Here is a 19,610-nt window from a genome sequence, read left to right on the forward strand (position 1 = left end):
TTTTTCTCTCTTCTGTTTAATCAGTCTCTTAACATTGTTTTTCCTCATTTGTAGTTGTGGAAATGCTATAATGCATTTTTTTTTCTTTAGCTGTTGGAGCAAATTGGAATGCAACAATCAATCTTGCTGCAGTTTCCCTATTTTAAATTCAACATCTAAGAACACTGGAAATGTGAAAAGGGTCCATATTGCAAAAAAAGTTTCAAATTAAGCCACTTTAGCCACAGCAGAATCACTGCAACACAGAGCAGTGGCATTTTGCTTTTAAATGATTCAGTGGCTTTGAACAGATTGGTTGAGTGTATTATTCAGTGACTTATTTATAACGATAGTTACTTATTTACAGAGCAGTTTTACTGCAAACTGAGAGCAGTATTATCTGTGAACTCTCACAAGCAGCTCATAAGAACACAGAAAACAGTTTTCATGAGCTACTTGTGTGTGTATGAGCAGTGCCGCGCTTCACACTGAAACACATTGCGAATGTTTTTATTTTTTTTATTTATCTCTAAGATGTATCATGATCTGAATAATTGTTCAGCCGTGGATTTATTCCAATTTTCTATTTTTATTTTTTATTTTAATGTTTTAATGTGTGATGTAAAATTTATGTTTAGGGCCAGATTTACTAAACTGTTTTTTTTTTTTGTGTTAAATAATGCAGCAAATACTAGTAAATTGACTGCCCCAAACCTTATGAAACATAAATTTTGCATCTGAAAGGTAAACTCCTACAAATGCTTATGTAATAAAGTTCACCACAAAAATAACTGTATCCATGCCTTTTTTCATTGCTAATTTTTCACTGACAGTAGTTTTTAATGCCAAAAAAGGATTTGCGCTGGCGCAAGCTGTTAGTAAATCTGGGCCTTATTTTTTTTCCCATTCATTTTTTCCCATTTTTTTCCTTTAAAATTTGAGACCTGCTCTTTTTTTAGGCAGAAAGCAATACATCAGTGAAACTTTAAAATGGTTTCACTGTCTAAAGGTAGTGTCTGTCACAGGCCTCACAACGAGGATTGGGGGGTTGATTTTTTTTCTTAAGCCTGCATTGATGCTCAGGGTCCCCACCTTTGACCCCTCTAACAGCCTTCCTTGCCCTTTTCCCTCAGGTTATTTCCTGGAGTTTGTGGAGCCGCCGAACAATATAACTATAGTGCAGGGCCAGACAGCCACTTTACACTGCAAAGTAGCGGGCCACCCGCGGCCCAACATCCGCTGGCTGAAGAATGATGCCCCAGTGGTGCAGGAACAGGGCAGAGTCTCCATTCGCAAGACCGAGGCTGGATCCAAGCTTCGCATTCAAGATCTGGACACCACAGACACTGGATACTATCAGTGTGTGGCTTGGAATTCCATCAAGGTTATTTCGGCAACTGGAGTGCTCTATGTGCGACTGGGTAATGGAGGTAAATGATTGCTTTTTTTTTTTTTTTTTTTTTTTCTTCCCAATCCAATTCTTTTTCTTAATTGACGAACTTTAATCTGTGATCCAATCTAAGACATTTCTGAAAAGAATACCTTGGTGAGCATAAGAGACTTTAAAAACATTAAAAAAACATACCAAATACAAACCTTTGAAAGCTAGTGTATATTTGTTCTTTGAGACTTAGTGACATCATTCACAATGCTTCATGGGAGTGGGCGAAGGCTGCTGAGCTCTTTTGCTTTCTTTGTCTATGGTAACAGTGGCTTTTCTGATTGGTGGAGCTCTCTTCAGGATTATGGGTAGTATAGTTTTTCACCAGGAGTCTGGCTATTAACTGATGAAAAATTAAATTGAAATCACACTGGCTTCCATAGGCTTTAAATTTTGTAGGTCTCTCTTGGAAGGTTTATACGCTATCATGAAAGGGTCATTCATAGCCTGGTCATTCACACCTCTGAGCTGGAAAATCTCTGTAAAAATGGGTGTGTAAAGCTCTGGAAAAGTGGGAGTGCAGAGGGGGAGAAGAGGGGAGAGAACAACCAATGAAATGACATACAACACAGAATAATGAATATGAGCACGGAGAAAAATGACAACAAACTCCCAAGCACAAGGGAAAAATGCGAAAGAATATTTAAAAGGGCTAATAATACTTTCATTACGTTTACGAGCACTGCAGTCTCATGATAAATGACTCATAGTTTAACAGAGAAAAAATAAAGACATAGTTTAATTTTGTCCATTCTCTAAGTCTTTTGTTCATCAGTAATCGTGTCATCACGTTAACATACACCACTGTGTCAGTGTCCAGTTTGCACACATAATTCATTTGAAGAAGACTTGATGAAATATGTGTTCATACACCATGCTGGTTCATATTTGGTGCAGGAGAATATGTGAAATGTCTATAAAAACTTGAAACACAGATACTTTATTCTGTATATGATATAGGCCTATGATCCACGTGGCTAGTGTTGTTAAACAAAAAGCAGAGCTCTGCACTGAAACCGATCATATGCGCACTCCGCGTTTATATCATAACAATCTTATTTTTCACGTGTTCGCATTCAAACTCCAGTTCTGACCGCATCGCGGCAAAATACAAACAACACTCATGTGCTGCTGTGCTGAGGGAAACATACATACGGCTCGCGTTTTTGAACGCAGCTAGAGCAGGCAGAGATGAATGAGCCGCACTTTTGTGACATTTGAATTCTCCGCTGTAATGCGATCTCATGCCAACATATTTCCATTTGTGCTGGTAGATTACAGCAACACAATCCACATACACACAAACCTCTGCTCTTGTCGCGTCGCAAGAGAATGCATTTTTGAGCACTGAGGAAACGAACACCAACGATATGTCTCTGAGTGACAAGAGACCGAGGCGAGAGAAGTGATACTTCCTCATGCATAATACCGCAATTATAATCTTATGCATACTACAGCGCACTGATTGGATTAAAGGAGCTTTAAGTCATGAATAAATGTAGAAACTGTTGACGTCAGCATGTTCAACCAGCCCATACTTGGAGCCAACCAGCACTCTGGATCTTACCGGTAGTACACAATGATTTCAGATTTTGTGACGTTGCTCCGACTTTGTTTTTCAAACCGGAATACAGAAATCGCTCTGAAAAATGCAAAAATAACTAATTTCAAATTATAAATAAAATTAATGAGTGTTTTCAATGATGTGCAGCCTATATATATCTGTCCACAGCTCAAAAAATGTGTTCTGAGCCTTTAAAAATCAATTTCTCTACAGAGTAAATTAATGGGATTTTTTTCTGAGAACCCTGCTGTTGCACTCTATAGGAAGAAGGCACAAATTTCCATTCATTGCAGAGATCTGTTGGCCAAGTTTGTGCTTTTTATTTGGAAATGATTATGAATGATGGTGTCACATGAACCTAGCTCAATTAAATACACCTGTGTGGCATTCTAATCTAAACTCCTGTCAGACTTTTATAACTTTTTTTAGTTCCTCACAGTCAGGGCTGCAATCAGTACGTTCTCCTCTGTATCGTAGCTCTAGTGTTTTCTTTACTGTTTGCCTATTTTCACTTATTTGGGGAGTCCATTGATTTACAGAGCAAACTAAAGCAGCACTGTTTTACAGCCATATGCGCCAAATCTCACCCTGGCATCGCTGTATATTTATAGGAAAGCAGCAGCATAAATCTCAGTGTTCCTGCATTAGGACTCTTCTTAAGAAACAACTTCCCACTGTTTCATTCTGGGGGGGAAAAATTCCCTTTTATGTGCATACGGTAAATTCTCCACAAGGAGCATGTCCAATATTTCACATTATGCTTTTGACAGTTTTAGGAGCTTGCTTGAGCCGTGCCTCCTTCCTCTCTGAAAAGTAATTTTGGCGTAATAACACTGCAGCTTCTCTTGAGCTGAAACGGCAAATTAGGCTTTGTGAAAACAGCTGCTCCCAAAGGGAAGATCATGTTAAGACTCTTGTCTGTAATTCCTCCTATCTGTGTTTTACAGGACAGTCCCCTGGCCCTGGACCAGATGATTCGTAAGTACTACTTTTGTCCATTTGTCTCTGTGTGCTTTCACATTTCCCTGCTTTTTGTTTGTTTTTGTAAATAAATGTTTCATCATTTCCACATGGTAAATTGTTTATTCCAACCCATTGGCCTCATCTTCAAAAATGCACACTCTCAAATGGCCTTGCATTTAAAGGTGCTCTAAGTGATGTCCCGCGTTTTTAGGCCAAAACATTTTTTGTCACATACAGCAAACATCTCCTCACTATCCGCTAGCTGCCTGTCCCCTGAACACACTGTAAAAAAACACGGTCTCTGTAGTCGCCACAAGCTCCGAAAACGGCAACAAAAACAACCTGGTGCAGCCTGGACCACGAATCATAATAAACATGCTCCAGTCAATAACCGACGAGAATGATTTTAAATGTGCGTTCATGACGGGGTTTCGAGGAGGAGGAGGAGGAGGAGGAGGAGGGAGGGTCTAGCTAGCCTCTGTTTTGTTTGACAATACTTCGAACATCAACAGGAAGTTACTCCACCCAGGATCGCTTAGAGCACCTTTAATGAATTTTAAAAATTCTTCTAAAACAATAAGTATTGGTAGGACTTTGAGTTGGATCACATTGTTTAAAAAGCTGATTCACCACATTTCTGTTTAAAATTGATATCAGATCTCTTCGCAGTTGTGTGAACTGAAGCTTGAGAAGATTATCTGATAGAAAAACAGTTTTGTGTTTAGTTTAAAGCTCTTTGCTGGCTGTCTTATAATATAAATATGGTAGATCTGCGTCTTGTTTTTACTCTTTCTCTCACTCTCTTTCTATTTATCTTGACATGACAAAAAGCTTAAGCTGATTAGTGGAAAAAAAAAGCAGGACCTGCTTTTCCAAAAAAGAACAAAAATACAGAATTGTATCCTGGCATGAACTAGTATCTGACTTAACTTCCCTAAGAGCCGAAGAGAGTGCTGGCAGCCTCCTTCGGTTGGGGAAATTTTGTGGCAGGTCCTAATGTTTCCTTTTCCAGGTTAAATAAATGGTACAATGTCTGTGGGGATGTTTCCAGGGCAGTGCTCATGTTAATAGGATTCAGCCTTCATTCCCACAAACTGACATACTGTGGATTAGGGGTGTGCCCCGAAGCCGAATACCTTATTCGGAAATGCATGGATAATGGTTTTCAAAATGAATAAAAAAATAATGAGTAATTCTGCAGAATAATATTCGGCTGAGGCTGACACAGTCACTCCTTGTGTTTGCTGGATATCAGGTGAGCCAGGGGAAAGCACGATACATAAACCTCTAAAATCACTATGCAATAATGAGTGTGTGAATTGAATAAGTGTAAACACTATGAATGAAATGAGCGCAAATCAAATAACCGCATTAATGTTGCCTCTCAGAAATCAGAGCAAATAAACTAGAATCAACTTTAATCATATACCTTCTACTATTTAGGGGGTGGGGGGGGGGCAATACATACACACTCTTATTAACATTTATTATTGCTGTTTTAATTAGAACTTTTTAATTTTTAGGACTCGCCTGAAACACAACCGAATTACCCCTCAAAGCTATTGGCTTTGGCTATCGGCTTGAACAGTTAGAAGATATTTAAAGAATATTATAGTAATAATAATAAAAATATATTATTTTTATCAGTTATACAAGGCAAATTTGTTCAGTAATAATTACGAAGAAAACAGACATATACATAAGTCTTCTCAAGTAATTGTATGAACTTCCGGGTAAAGCCCTGTCCACTTCCTTTTTTTTTTTTTTTTTTTTAGAATATAGATACGAATAATTTTTAAATTGTTACAATTGTGGATCAATGCTGTAAAGGTGCAGCCACATTTATTGTTGTTAAGCATATTTTCGCAGGCAAAACCCAGTCATTTCAGTAGGAATCCATGCAATCTGGAATTTTGTGTGAAGGTAAAATATTTCTCGCTTTGACCAACAGATGGCTGGTTTGAAAGTGACTTTTGTATGAGCAGTGCTTTATACATCGCTATACTATAGATAATGACCTTTAAAAGTCTCGCTAATGTGACTACACAAGTTAAGCACAATTTTGTCATTGGAAGTCTTCTTGCACTGATGTTCCAAACCTGAATGTCTTTGTTTTGTCCGTGGAACACAGAAGGAGATATTTCGGAAAAATGTCCCATGTAGTTTTGATGCATTACCGTATCCATCTGGTATTAACATGTATTTAAAAAAAAAAGTCACTGATGTCTAAATTTTTACTATAGACACTCCCCTCGTATTTCATCGCACTTTTGTGAACGCGCCAAATGTGGTGTACAATTATATTAAATGAACAACCCATGTTACACCGCTTACTCTAACGTAATCAGTGTGTTTTGATTAGTAACATAATCAGTGTGTTTTAGTGTACAACACAGAAAAGTTTGAATTGCTTGTTTTGGTGCGCTTTCTCACATTTAGGGTGGACGAGTGTTTCAACATGGTCATATGTGCCAGGTCTTTTCAGTGATCTGATCACAAAACGTTTAAGGCCCCATCTTCATCTGTATTTAGCACTGACCACTTGTGTTATGATCACAAAAAACACAAGGGTCCTAAGATGAGATGAGAGCTTTAGTATGATGTGTGGGCCCTTGGCAGTTAGAAGTAGTTTAGTGGTGAAATTTGCAGTGTTTGTCTTCTTTCAGTTCCCAGTACTGCATATGTAGCTCTCTCTTCCGAGTAGACAACACATCCTCTGTTCCTGTCCAGCAGTTAGATCCACACTCCAGTGAAGTGAGTTTCAGCAGATGCCTTGGCATTAGCCTAATCCTCAAAAGTTTTCTTGCTGCACCGACTGATTCAAAACAAATGTTTTTTTATCAGGAATACAATGTTTGTCCAACTGTTAAGCTAAAAATGATTCCTGCTTGTACTGCCAGAAAAAAAAAACTTCTGTTTCATTGAACTTACCATGTCTCAAGGTCCTAATAAACTCACAGCTAAGTTCTTTACAGTTTTTCGCTTATAGGTAAAACGTTTAAAATACCTGAGCAGTGGTATAGTGTTAAGGAACATCCCAACGCAGTCCACATTTAGATTGTGTAAATATGTGCTGCGCGTTTTCCTCTCAATAACAAAATAAAAGCTTGATAAGTAAGTACTTAGTAAAGCATGCTCAGGGTTTGTTCTCCAGATAATGCTGTGATTTGGCTGACTTTTTGGTTTTCAAGTGTTTTAATTATGACTAAATTGGTCAGATGAGGATTAATCTAATCTAAACATCCTTGAGATAAGGCCTCTTCCTCATACGTAATCTCTCAAGGAAAAGAAGACTGACATGCAAATAATTTACTTGCACTGCAGCTTGCTATATATATATATATAATATAATATAATATAATATAATATAATATAATATAATATAATATATAATTTTTTTTTTTTTTTTTTTTTTCAAATCAAGTGACATTTATTTGAAACCATTTTTAAGCAAAACAAAAGAAAATGTTTCAAGGGAACTGACTTCATAATATATCCACCAAGTTGCCTAAGGGAAATTATTCTTTTGTAAAGGCTTAGCATCAATTGCTTGCTCTGATAGTTTGTCAATGCAATATTAATATTTAGTCATTTTGTACAATGTTTTAAAGCTGAACTAGTTGCCCTCTAGCAGCTTTACTGAATTAAACATGAAAAAACAGTCGGTGTATTTTTCAGTTAAAATTACAACTTAAATTTGTACTATAAAGCGGCTCTCCAGTGTGTTCATATTTTGATTTGGTCTCACCTTGACGGACTGAACAAAAGAAATGAACATGCCTAGAAAGAAAAAGCCACACCTACCTATTACCTATTTAGATGGACCAATGGTAGTTCGAAGGTGTTTACCTGCCAGAGCAAACTTTCCCAGAAATTTAGTTCGAAATGGTGTCACACCAGTTCATTCTTCGATTTTGCTTAATAAAGAAGGCCTTTAGACTTCTTTGCACAAATGAAGGTCCAAGGCTGAATTTGTTCTGTGGGACAGTGAGGATAATCGGTGATTAGAGTCATTAAAGAAGAATATTATCCAAGTAGAAGAGCATTAAGACCACATGTAGACATATTCGATAAAGGCAGAGTATTGTTTTTGTCTACATAAGTGGTTACAGATGAGCATGAGAGGCACAAATCTCCAGTTGTGTTTACAACTTGACAGGCTCATTGTTTTTCACATTGATAAATGTTGAGTATATGTGATGTGGGTCAGGATATTAAAAAATGTGGTCCTTTATTTTCTTAAAGTCAAACATCTATGCAAAACTAATTTCCAGTTTACAAAGATTACAGATTACAAGGAACAGCCATTAGGGAAATAATGTTTTGCATTCATTCATTTTTTTTTTTTCTTTGCAATATTTTCAACAACAAAAACGTAGGAAGTAAATCTGAATCTTGTTAGGCTCGAGTCCCTGAACATTAGCTTGAGAGAAAATTCCTTGCTCAGTCCAAATTGCGGTGAAATTGTAACCATATGTGATATTGAGCCTGGACGTAGCAGAAGTTTGCGGCATTGATGGGTACGCTGGCAATGTGCCACAGTTGGAGCAAAATGAAAAGTGAATAGTGCAAAATTCCTTCAGAGAGCAAAACTTCACACTACATCCATTGAGGTTTCACCATAGGAATTTTCAGGCAGCAGTGTGTGATTTACTGTATAACAGTTTTAAACAAAATTAAGAGAACTTTGAATGATTAGGGATCCTCTAAAATGTCAAACAGGCTGATAAGTTTGTTTGTTTCTGATCATGTTGCATATGGGCCAGGTTAGGACATTTTCAGAAAACTGTTTGGCATATCACTAAACTCCAGTAAATTATTGAGATATTGGAGAAAATGTATTTTCCTGTTGTTCTGGATTGGTAACAGATCAGTTCTGTTTGCAGTGCAGGAGTCTCACAAACAAGCAAAATGATGCACTCTATAGCGCACTAATCAAAAACCTAGTAGCGCGTACCTTCAAAGGCAACATGGAGGCATTGTAGACGCCCTCTCAATGTGAAAGGTGTTCCAGAAGGATTGTGCTGCCTTCTAAAATACATTCTTTTGGCCAAATTATAAGGTAACATTGTATGTATCCTTCGCACATTTCATCGAGCTCTGTGGAAAAAAATCTAAGATGGTGAATAGAGCAGGCGAAAATTGTTACAAAATTACATATTAAATTAATGTAATTCTTTTAAACTTCCTATTCATCAAAGAATCCTGAAAAATGCATCATGGTTTTCACAAAAACATATAAAGCAGCACAACACTGAAATAATCAGAATTTTTTCTTGAGCATCAAATCAAAATTGATGATTTTAATTGGAATGATTTCTGAAGGATCATGTGACACTGAAGACTGATCACAGAAATAAATTACATTTTACAATTTATTCTCATAGAAAACAGATATATTGAATTGAATTATAATATGTATAATATTACTGTTTATACTGTATTTTTGCCTAGATAAATGCAGCCTCGGTGAGTAGAAGAGACTACTTTCAGAAACATTATAAAATCTTACAGACCCCAAACTTTTCAATACGGAAGAGGATTAGGGCCAAGCAATAATAAAAAAAATAAAACCATCTCCATATTAAAGTTGTTAAATTTCGAGAAAAAAGTCTAGATAAAATATTGAGAATAAACTCATTAAATTACGAGAAAAAAGTCATTAAATTACGAGAAGAAAGTCGAGAAAATGTTGAGAATAAACGTGTTAAATTACAAGAAAAAAGTTGAGATAAAATGTTGAGAATACAGTCATTAAATTACGAGAAAAAAGTTGTTAAATTACGAGAACAAATTTGTTAAATTGAGAAAAATATTGTTAATTAAAATCGTGATTTAACTAATTTGTTCTTGTAATTTAACAACTTTTTTCTCGTAATTTAACGAGTTTATTCTCAAACTTTAATCTCGAGATGGTTTAATTTTTTTTATTATAGCTTGGCCCTAATCCTCTTCCGTAATCCGTATTTGTATCCAGGTATTTAGTGCACTCTTTATTTTTGGAATTTTCAGTGTGAACACTGATCAGACTATTTATACTATAAAACCGCATAGTACACAACACTATTTGGGGTTCACCTTTAGTTTTACTACCCCTGTTTTAACAACACAGTAAAGTTTCTGCTTGTGTTGCATATGTTTCAAGTCCATCAGGTACAAGGTTCCATTTCAGCTAGGATGCTGCCTTAGAAGGTAGACAGGAGACACGTTTTTGGACCCGAGCCTTACACTGTATCGTATTTTAACTCTGGAAATCATTGCTGTTGTGTGTTGTCAGTTCATTGTGAGACTAAAACAAATGTCTGTTGTGAAGACCAAAAAAAAAAAAAAAAAAACCTTTAGGCATCAAGTTCAGAAGCCTTCACAATCCAGTTCCAAGCAGTTCCTGAGTCATCACATAAAGACATTTCTGTTTTGCCAGAATAGGCCACTTTTATCCAGTTGGTAACTGCATAAACAGCAGAGATGGATATCCTGAGCAGCAAATCTTAGTGATTTTGGTCACTTTAAATTCAGATTATGATGAGAGAAACAGCAAAGCCCAAAAGTAGCGTAATAAACAACCATTGAAACTTCTTCAGAAGTGCTCCAATCATAACACTCAAACCGCAGTCCACAGTGACTTTTGTATCGCTTTGGCTCAACGTGAGCACCTAGATTTCAGGATCATTGAATAAGAGGTCATGAGATGCACAGACTCACTACAGAGACCCTGAATGCTCATTACTGTGGTCTTTTTGCTGAGGTCAGCAGGATATTCGTTTAACATCAGTATTAGAAGGGTTGCAGATTGGTCAGACTGGATGGAAATATCATTTCTCTACGTACTTGCATCCCTGAAAAATGATTAACGAGTTAAAATTATGACATGCACCAAATATACAGGGACAATGAAACACCTGGTTTAAGACCACAATAATTTATTAGTATGGTGTAGGGCCTATTTTTGCAGCCAATACAGCATCAATTCATCTTGGGAATGACAGATATAATTCCTTCACAGTGGCCAGAGGGATTTTGAGCCATTTCTCTTCCAGAACAGTGGCCAGGTCACTGTGTGATGCTGGTGGAGGAAAACAATTTCAGACTTGCTCCTCCAAAATACCCCAAAGTGGCTCAAAATATTTAAATCTGGTGACACTGCAGGCCATGGGAGATGTTCAACTTCACTTTCATGTTCATCAAACCATTCCATCACAAGTCTTGTTGTGTGTATTGATGCATTATCATGCTGATACACGGCACCCCCTTCAGGGTACAATTTTTGAACCATTAGGTGGACATGGTCCTCCAGAATCTTCTCCTTGGCAATGATACACCCATCAATCACAGTAGGGTACGCCATGATATTGCAGCCCAAACCATCACCAATGTGCTTCATACTGCTCAGCAAAAGGGTGTTAAGCCTCTATGGGGCTTCTCCACATCGTAAAGACAGTGAAGGTGGACTCATCAGAGAACAATACATGTTTAACATAGTCCACAGCCCAATATTGTCACTGCTGGCACCAATTAAACTGACATTTGGCATTGGCATGACTGGCCAAAGGTTTAGCTATAGCAGCCCGACCATGAATATTGACCCTCTGGAGCTCCTGACAGGCAGCTTTCGTAGACACAGGAGAGTCGAGGCACGCATCTAATTCCGCAGTGAGTTTGGCAGTTGTGTGCTTTTATGTTTTTTGGATACAATCTGGGTTAGTACCTGGCCATCCCTTTCAGACAGTTTCCTCTTGCGTCCAGTTACTCCTGTTGGTTGTGGTTCATCCTACGTGGTGGTATGTCGACATTACCCTGGATACCATCAAAACACCACAAAGACTTGCTGTCCTAGTCTCCGATGAGTCAGCGAGACATGCACCAAGAATTTGTCCTCTTTTGAACTCTATGTCTCCCATTATGTTGTGTGGATTGCAATATTTTATGTACAACTGTATTATTGCTCTGCTAATTCAACCACACTCTGCTCTTACTGAGGGAATGTAAAATCAGTGAAGACTGGCCACCAGGCCACGCATATATAGCCGTGAAACCTCCAAAACTATATTGGCCAGCATTTAGTTTCATTGCCCAGACCTTGTAACTAGTGTTAAACTGCCATAATCACATGATATTGTGATAAGTAATGTGGTGTCTGAAGTTAGAAACTCAAACTTGTCCTCTGTGGGCCTTATTCTGCAAAGTACCGCTTTAGTCGAGTTGTCTTACTAAATATCAGCTGTATGCCATTCAGGCATGTTATCATCTTGGTCATCAACACTGTCTATCATTTTCTTCTAGAAGGCACGAGAAGGGCTTCTGCCAGCCGTACCGAGGCATTGCATGTGCTCGCTTCATAGGAAACAGGAGTATCTACGTGGAGTCTCTGCAGATGCAGGGCGAAAGTGAAAACCGCATCACTGGTGAGCTTTGCTTTCTTGAAACCAGCGCTGTGAACACTGATCACAGTTATTAGCACATGTATCATGATAATGCTGCACAATATTGAAAAAAAATGATATTGCAATGTTTTTCTGCAATATATATTGTAAAGTGAAAGAATACAGGATCTATTTGGAAAGAATGAATCATTCTAGAATGATTCTTTTGAACTGGTTCATCTGTGTAAATTCAGTTATTTTGTCTTGTGGATTATATGTAAACAACTGTTATGTAAAACCGCTTACTAAGGACAGTACTAAAAAATAACATGCAATTTTTGTGATCCCTCTAATTTTTTATTTTTTTATATTAGCATCATGCATATTCTACAAGGGGTATGTAAACTTATGAGCAGATTTATAAATGTGCTGCTGGTTTCAGAGTGAAGCGTGTTCATTTACACATGCAGCTCACAGCTCTCAGAATGATTTGATTCACTGTAAATGAACAAAGCCATTCTGAGAATCTGAAACGATGCATCATGAACATGTGTGTAAGTGACATGCTTCACTCTGAAACTCACATCACAATATTGATTTTATTCTGATATATCATGCAGCCCTACCATACTTTCTGCTTTTATGATTATTTATCATACCTGTGTTGTTCTCCAGCGGCCTTCACGATGATTGGCACCTCTACCCAGCTATCAGACCAGTGCTCTGAATTTGCCATCCCGTCTTTCTGCTATTACGTCTTCCCATTATGCGAGGACGGCACCAGAGGTCCACGACGGCGCCAGCTCTGCCGTGATGAGTGCGAAGCTTTGGAGAATGACTTGTGCAATGCGGAGTACACCATCGCACGCTCCAACCCTCTCATCCTCATGCAGCTCGAACTGCCTGTGTGCAACCTGCTTCCCCATCCCGGCTCACCTGAAGCTGCCAGCTGCATTCGTATTGGCCTGCCTCCGCAATGTAGGTTGACATGACTTAACTCTAAAACACAAAAATGGGTTTTAATTCAGAGCCAAGGAAAACTCAAGTGAGGGTAAATAATAGCATGAGATCTGAGGTAATTGGCTCCCAAGCACTCTGAAAGAGCAACAGCAATTAAAGCGAGAGGGCCCTCTTGTGGTGCATCTAAAATTTGTTGAGGTTGTATTAGTTTATACATGATTGTCTATAACTCTGACTCACAAATGAATATTTCAATGACTCTGATTTACATTTACTCAATGTTTTGAGAGAAAATACTAATTTTCAATCCTTGTTAAAGATTCACCCCCAAATCACAGCTGTTACAATGGAAGTGGCGCCAACTACAAAGGCACGGTCAGTGTCACAAAATCAGGCTACCAGTGCCAGCCCTGGAGTGCACAATATCCACACAGTCATCATCTAACCCCTGTCGAGTACCCTGAACTCAGAGGAGGGCACAACTTCTGCAGGAACCCTGGAGGGCAAATGGAGAGCCCTTGGTGTTTCACTTTGGACCCTAATGTTAGAGTGGATGTCTGTGATGTTCAGCCCTGCAGTGAGTAGAACATCTCAATCTCATGACTCTCATGGTGAGCAAAAAAACAACTGATTTCAATGTATTTAAGCAATATTTGTTTTGCATTTTTCCCAGAACCTCCAGAGAAAATGAAAAAGGAGATACTGTACATCTTGATCCCAAGTATAGCCACCCCTCTTGTTATTGCCTGCTTATTCTTCTTGATCTGCATGTGCCGCAACAAACAAAAGGAGTCTGTTGACACTCCTACTCGCCGACAACTCACTGCATCACCGAGTCAAGAATTGGAGCTGCCCCTACTTAATCAGCACAAGCATCAGGTAATCTTCCATCATTTTAGCTTTTAAAAGTTTGAACCCTTATAATTATTTCAGAACCATGTTTGCATTCAAAGGAACTTAAACTTAAACAAAAATTATGTATCTCTTCTGGGTCAAAACGAACTTGAATGCTTTGAGGATTCATGTGCCAGAATTGTATTTGCCATTCAATTTTGACATTACATCAGATGTATTACTCGACATTTAGCCTCTTCTGTTGAGCAAAAGCAGACTTGAAATGGCTTATTTTCTTTTATTTCTAGGCAAAGCTCAGAGAACTCAACCTCTCAGCGGTTCGATTCATGGAAGAGCTTGGAGAAGACCGTTTTGGAAAAGTCTACAAAGGTCACCTCTATGGTACAGCTCCAGGTGAACAGACGCAGGTGGTGGCTATAAAGACGGTCAAGGACAAGGACGAGGGACCTCTACGGGAAGAGTTCCGCCACGAGGCGATGCTCCGGTCCCGCCTACAGCACCCCAATATCGTCTGCCTGTTGGGTGTGATAACTAAAGAACAGCCCATGAGCATGATCTTCAGCTATTCGGGCCACGGTGACCTACACGAGTTCCTGGTCATGCGATCCCCTCACTCCGATGTTGGCAGCTCTGATGACGACAAGACAGTCAAATCAACCTTGGAGCAGGCAGACTTCCTACATATCGTCACACAAATAGCCGCCGGAATGGAGTATCTTTCCAGCCACCACGTGGTACACAAGGATCTGGCTGCTCGTAACATCCTGGTTTGCGATAAGCTCAATGTTAAGATCCTGGACCTTGGGCTGTTCAGAGAGGTCTACTCTGCTGACTACTACAAGCTAATGGGCACCAGTCCCTTCCCAGTCCGCTGGATGTCCCCAGAAGCCATATTGTATGGCAAGTTCTCCACCGATTCAGACATCTGGGCCTACGGCGTGGTGCTATGGGAGATATTCAGCTACGGCCTTCAGCCTTACTGCGGCTATTCGAACCAGGACGTGATTGAGATGGTACGCAATAGACAAGTACTTTCCTGCCCAGATGACTGTCCTGCCTGGATTTACACTCTGATGTTGGAGTGTTGGAATGAGTTCCCCGCACGAAGGCCACGTTTCAAAGACATTCATGCACGTTTGCGCACCTGGGAGAGCTTGTCCAATTACAACAGCTCGGCTCAGACCTCAGGGGCGAGCAATACCACTCAAACCAGCTCCCTCAGCACAAGTCCTGTCAGTAACATCAGCAACGCCCGCTATGTTAGTCCCAAAAAGTCTTCCCCCTTTCCTCAGCCTCAATTTGTGCCCATGAAGGGCCAGATGCGCCCAATGGTGCCACCCCAACTCTACATTCCAGTCAATGGCTACCAGCCAATGCCGGCCTATCCGTACCTGCAGAACTTCTACCCCATGCAGATCCCCATGCAGATGCCTCCACAGCAGCTGCACCCGCAGATGGTCGCCAAGGCTGGATCGCACCACAGCGGCAGCGGCTCCACCAGCACCGGCTATGTGACCACAGCACCCTCCAATGGATCTGGCACGGAGAAGGCTGCCCTCATGAATGAAGACCTGAAGGCAACGGAGGAGGATTTCGCCGATGGGGCCTCTCAAAATGGTCTGCACAATGAAGACCTATCTGTTCCAGAGACAGAGCTCCTGGGGGACAATGACAGCCCGCAGACAGAGGACAATGGCATCAATTCAGAAGCATAGACAATCTTTTTTTATTAGATGAGAAGAGTAATCCTCTGCAATGTAACTTTTCTACTTTATCAGTTGTACAGGTTTAAAAAGTGAAGGGAAACCAGTAAATGACACATGGACGTGGTGTTATTTATAGGTTTTTAGTTGTATCAGCAGTCACTGATGGATGGAAACATCATGCTGTTGGAGATATTTTTATAAGAGATTTCAGCTTCACCAATGAGCTGCAATTTTCGTAGTCTATGAAGAAGGATCGAGCTTTCAGCCCTTCTGCTTTGGGTTCGGTAGCAGACATGACACAACAATGGATCTTGTTGGTTTGGGTGTTTTAATCAAATTGTTGCAAAGCTATTCAGAAGAATGCATGTTCTTACTGTTGCTGTGCAACATGATACACCATTTCAGGCTTTTTTGTGGGTACCATTCATTAATGTAGTTGGCAGTGTCATCGAGAGCAAGACTTCAATTATTTTACTTCAGTAATTGAACCTTAAAGCTCCACAGGATAAAAAGGATTTGCTTGAGGGCATTGATGTGCATGATCAAACCTCATGGATCACGATATTGGACTATAAAAGAGGTGGATGTGCAAAGACATGGATGCTGAGCCCAAGCCATTTGTCCATTTTTAGAAGTTGCTTTTATAAAACATTGAATTCCTGTTGTAAAGATTTGTAATTTATGCCATTGATTCTCTTGAAGATTTGTAACTGGTTTGTAATATTCATTGTCTTGTTTTTAAACAGGTTTTGTTTAACCAGTAGTATTACTTTAAAGTCATACCAACCCGAAACTTTCTTTCTACACAGATGTTATTAACAAACATTAACCATATATTTTGTTCATCCAGGCACGTGGAGAATCCAATAAAGTAATACATATGATATTACTTGTGGGGTTTTCTCAACTTCTAGAAAGACAAGCTAGACATTGGAAAAGCATTTTGCTTGGATATTGTAATTAAAATAGCACAATCATTTATTTTATATGGCTCATATTTAATATGTACTTTGTAAAAGGTTAAAGGTGCAGTATGTAGGATTTATGTCCGCTAGAGGTCGCTAGAGGCCTATTCAAAACAAAGGCGTAGCTTGATGATGCCAAGTTTGAGCGAATAGAATAAAAGAATAGGGATAGGACTCGGGAAGGAATCATGTTCATGGATGCGATTATTAACGTTATTGTAGTATGAAGCAGAGCAGGACCGAGTGTTGTGGGAGTTATAACGTTACTGTGCGTTCGCTCGGCGGCTGCTGTGAGACACTTGTTTGAGACACACTGCAGTAAGCGGATCGGTTTTATCATATTAATAAATGCTGGATGGCTTGTGTTGATAAATGGCATGCAATTCATTTTAAAATGTATTGTATGATGAAAATTCTGTATTACTGTTGCTAAAAATAAAGCTGCATCTGATTATGCTATGTTAGCAACTTCACAAAACAGTGTTTCTCTCTGAGGCATGGTAAAGCATGGTACTCGCAAAAATCAAGAAAATTAGATTTAAACAATAAATAAAGTGTTGAGCTAATATAACAACAATTAGTTTTCTGTCTATAAATATATCAAAACAGTTGTTCCCTTGTCTATTAAAATGTAATATATTAAAGCGTCTTTGGTGTTTCCATGGTTTCTACAAAATAAAACCGAAAACCTAGGCAGACCGAGGGTTAACGCGGGTATGACGCAATTGACAGGCGACTCCTCACACGTCCCGGAGCCTTGGTTAAAATTGCAATTTTCTCACGATTTACAAATAGTTCGAAACATTTGGAATATTGTAAGTACTCAAGTGAACAAAATATGTAACACTAGCCTAGTGGTTTTTGATTATTTTACTGCAAAAATCTTACATATTGCACCTTTAAGTTACTAAGTGAGAATTGTGTGCAAGTTCATGTTAACCAATGACTGTAAAGTAGGTGTTCTTATCTCATGCCACTTCCCAATAAGGCGGGACCAAAATAATAACTGATATATTCTCCACTTTTTGGCACACAAACTGCAAATAATTTGCACTTGCATAACGAACCTGATTATACCTGCTGAGATGTCAACAGGTACTTGTTGCTCCACGCATGATGAACTGACTTGCATCAGCAATGTACGAGATGCCTACCAACTTCACGCGGTGCCAAGCCTCCGTGCAAACAGCGGAACGCGACGGAAAAGAGAATTTACGCCTGACGAGCAGAAAGACACAAATTACTGGCTCAAACGGAATCGGAATAACGAAGCTGCGAAGAGGTCTCGCCAGCGCAAGAGGATGGAGGAACATCTTTTGGAGACTCGTGCCGTCGAGCTTCAACGGGAAAATGACAAATTAAAGGCTGCGCTCTCTGCCGTTCATCATCACAGCACTGGTCAAAATAACCCAGTGGATGCTGCTTTTGGGTTCCCAATTGGATCGCCCAATGACGGTTATCCGCGCAGTTTACCCGTTCCTACAACTGTGTTGCCATTACGTAATCTGCCGCATTGCCAATTTTCTGCTTGTTGCGGATCAATGTGTCCTCAAACGGATCATTTTAGTTCAGCATTCGATTTGAGCGCTGCCTATAATACTACGAAATCGCCGCGCAACAGTTTATTGGATGGTTATTATCCAATGAGCAGGTACAGTACCGGGGCGAACGCATGCATCAACGGAGCTTACATGAGGAATAGAAGTTTTGCGAATGGAAATGACTCTGCTCAAACGATTGGGCTGCCAGACTACAGAAGTGCATTGGTCAACCTGTCGCGCATGCCCCGCTGTTATAATCCTAAAACAGTGTCATCTGAAATGGCACAGAATTGCGCGCCTGGACCGATCGGAGCCACGTATGAAGGTGCAACGCAAACACATGCAGTAGAACGATCTTGTCAAAAACAAGCGACCAAAGTGTCAGTTTTGCTTCCACACAAACTGCGCTACAAAGTTGGTAGCACAGGGTTTGCGTCCACGTACTTTTCACCTTAATGAAAACAGACCTTGAGTTCATGCTACATTTTCCTTATTACAAATGTGTTTCTGGCTGTTACTAAAAAAATGTATTTTTTTTTTTTATATTGCATTTGTTTAATTGGTCACATTTAAATCAAGAGAAAATCACTCACTTTGCACTGTGAATCTTTGGTTATAATACCTCTTAAATAAAAGGTATTGTTTCTGCACAAGTGAGTGCTTTGGTGTGTGTTATGCTTTGAACATTGCTAAAATAATTTTTCATTCTGTTAACATCAAAACCTTTGAATATTTAAAATATTCATGTTCATTAATATGAAGTCCTAACAGAGTGTGAAATATGGGAACGAGTATTTTAAAAATATATATATTTTAAATATTTAAAAATGTTCTAATGAATATCATGAGCGAAAAGTATAGTATAATTAATCTGGTGCAACTTCACACGCTCAACAAGGTGCTTGGAATAAAAACAAAGCTATTTATGGACAATACCAGCAACATCTGTGGCGTCGAGGGGTCAAAATAAAAATACATGTTTTGTTTATTTTGACCCCTCGACGCCACGAGTGTTGCTGGTATTGTCCATAAATATCATGAGCGAAAAGTGCATTTGCTTCTTGGTATAGGCTATTTTTAATAGGAAATTCTTTCTGAATGTGCACTTCATCAAATGCCAGTGCAGTCTAAACAAGTTTCCTTTTCCACTGGATGGCGCACTCGCACACATCTTATTTAATGTAGGTCATCTCGGGCGCCACGTTGTGCAACTCCTTTAGTTTTAGGTTACATCACACATCCACACCTGTTATATCATATCGACCATTAGATAACC

The 19,610-nt window shown here is 39.2% G+C and overlaps 1 protein-coding gene across 2 annotated transcripts in view; it reads left to right on the forward strand.

The window, feature by feature from the left end:
* The window catches only part of ror2 (receptor tyrosine kinase-like orphan receptor 2), an 88,912-nt gene extending 70,080 nt beyond the window's left edge, over positions 1–18,832 (forward strand). Inside the window, exons 3-9 of one of the 2 annotated variants that reach the window (XM_067398375.1) lie at positions 1,113–1,409; positions 3,932–3,962; positions 12,231–12,349; positions 12,983–13,285; positions 13,587–13,844; positions 13,941–14,146; positions 14,410–18,832. In XM_067398375.1, coding sequence (XP_067254476.1) covers positions 1,113–1,409; positions 3,932–3,962; positions 12,231–12,349; positions 12,983–13,285; positions 13,587–13,844; positions 13,941–14,146; positions 14,410–15,837 — 2,642 coding nt within the window. In that variant the 3' untranslated portion in view covers positions 15,838–18,832. Of the gene's footprint in view, positions 1–1,112; positions 1,410–3,931; positions 3,963–12,227; positions 12,350–12,982; positions 13,286–13,586; positions 13,845–13,940; positions 14,147–14,409 lie in introns of both variants that reach the window. The other variant, XM_067398374.1, reaches the window with a different exon arrangement.
* Positions 18,833–19,610: the final 778 nt, after the last annotated feature.

This window comes from Chanodichthys erythropterus, chromosome 10, assembly GCF_024489055.1.
Source record: "Chanodichthys erythropterus isolate Z2021 chromosome 10, ASM2448905v1, whole genome shotgun sequence".
Lineage (NCBI taxonomy): Eukaryota > Metazoa > Chordata > Actinopteri > Cypriniformes > Xenocyprididae > Chanodichthys > Chanodichthys erythropterus.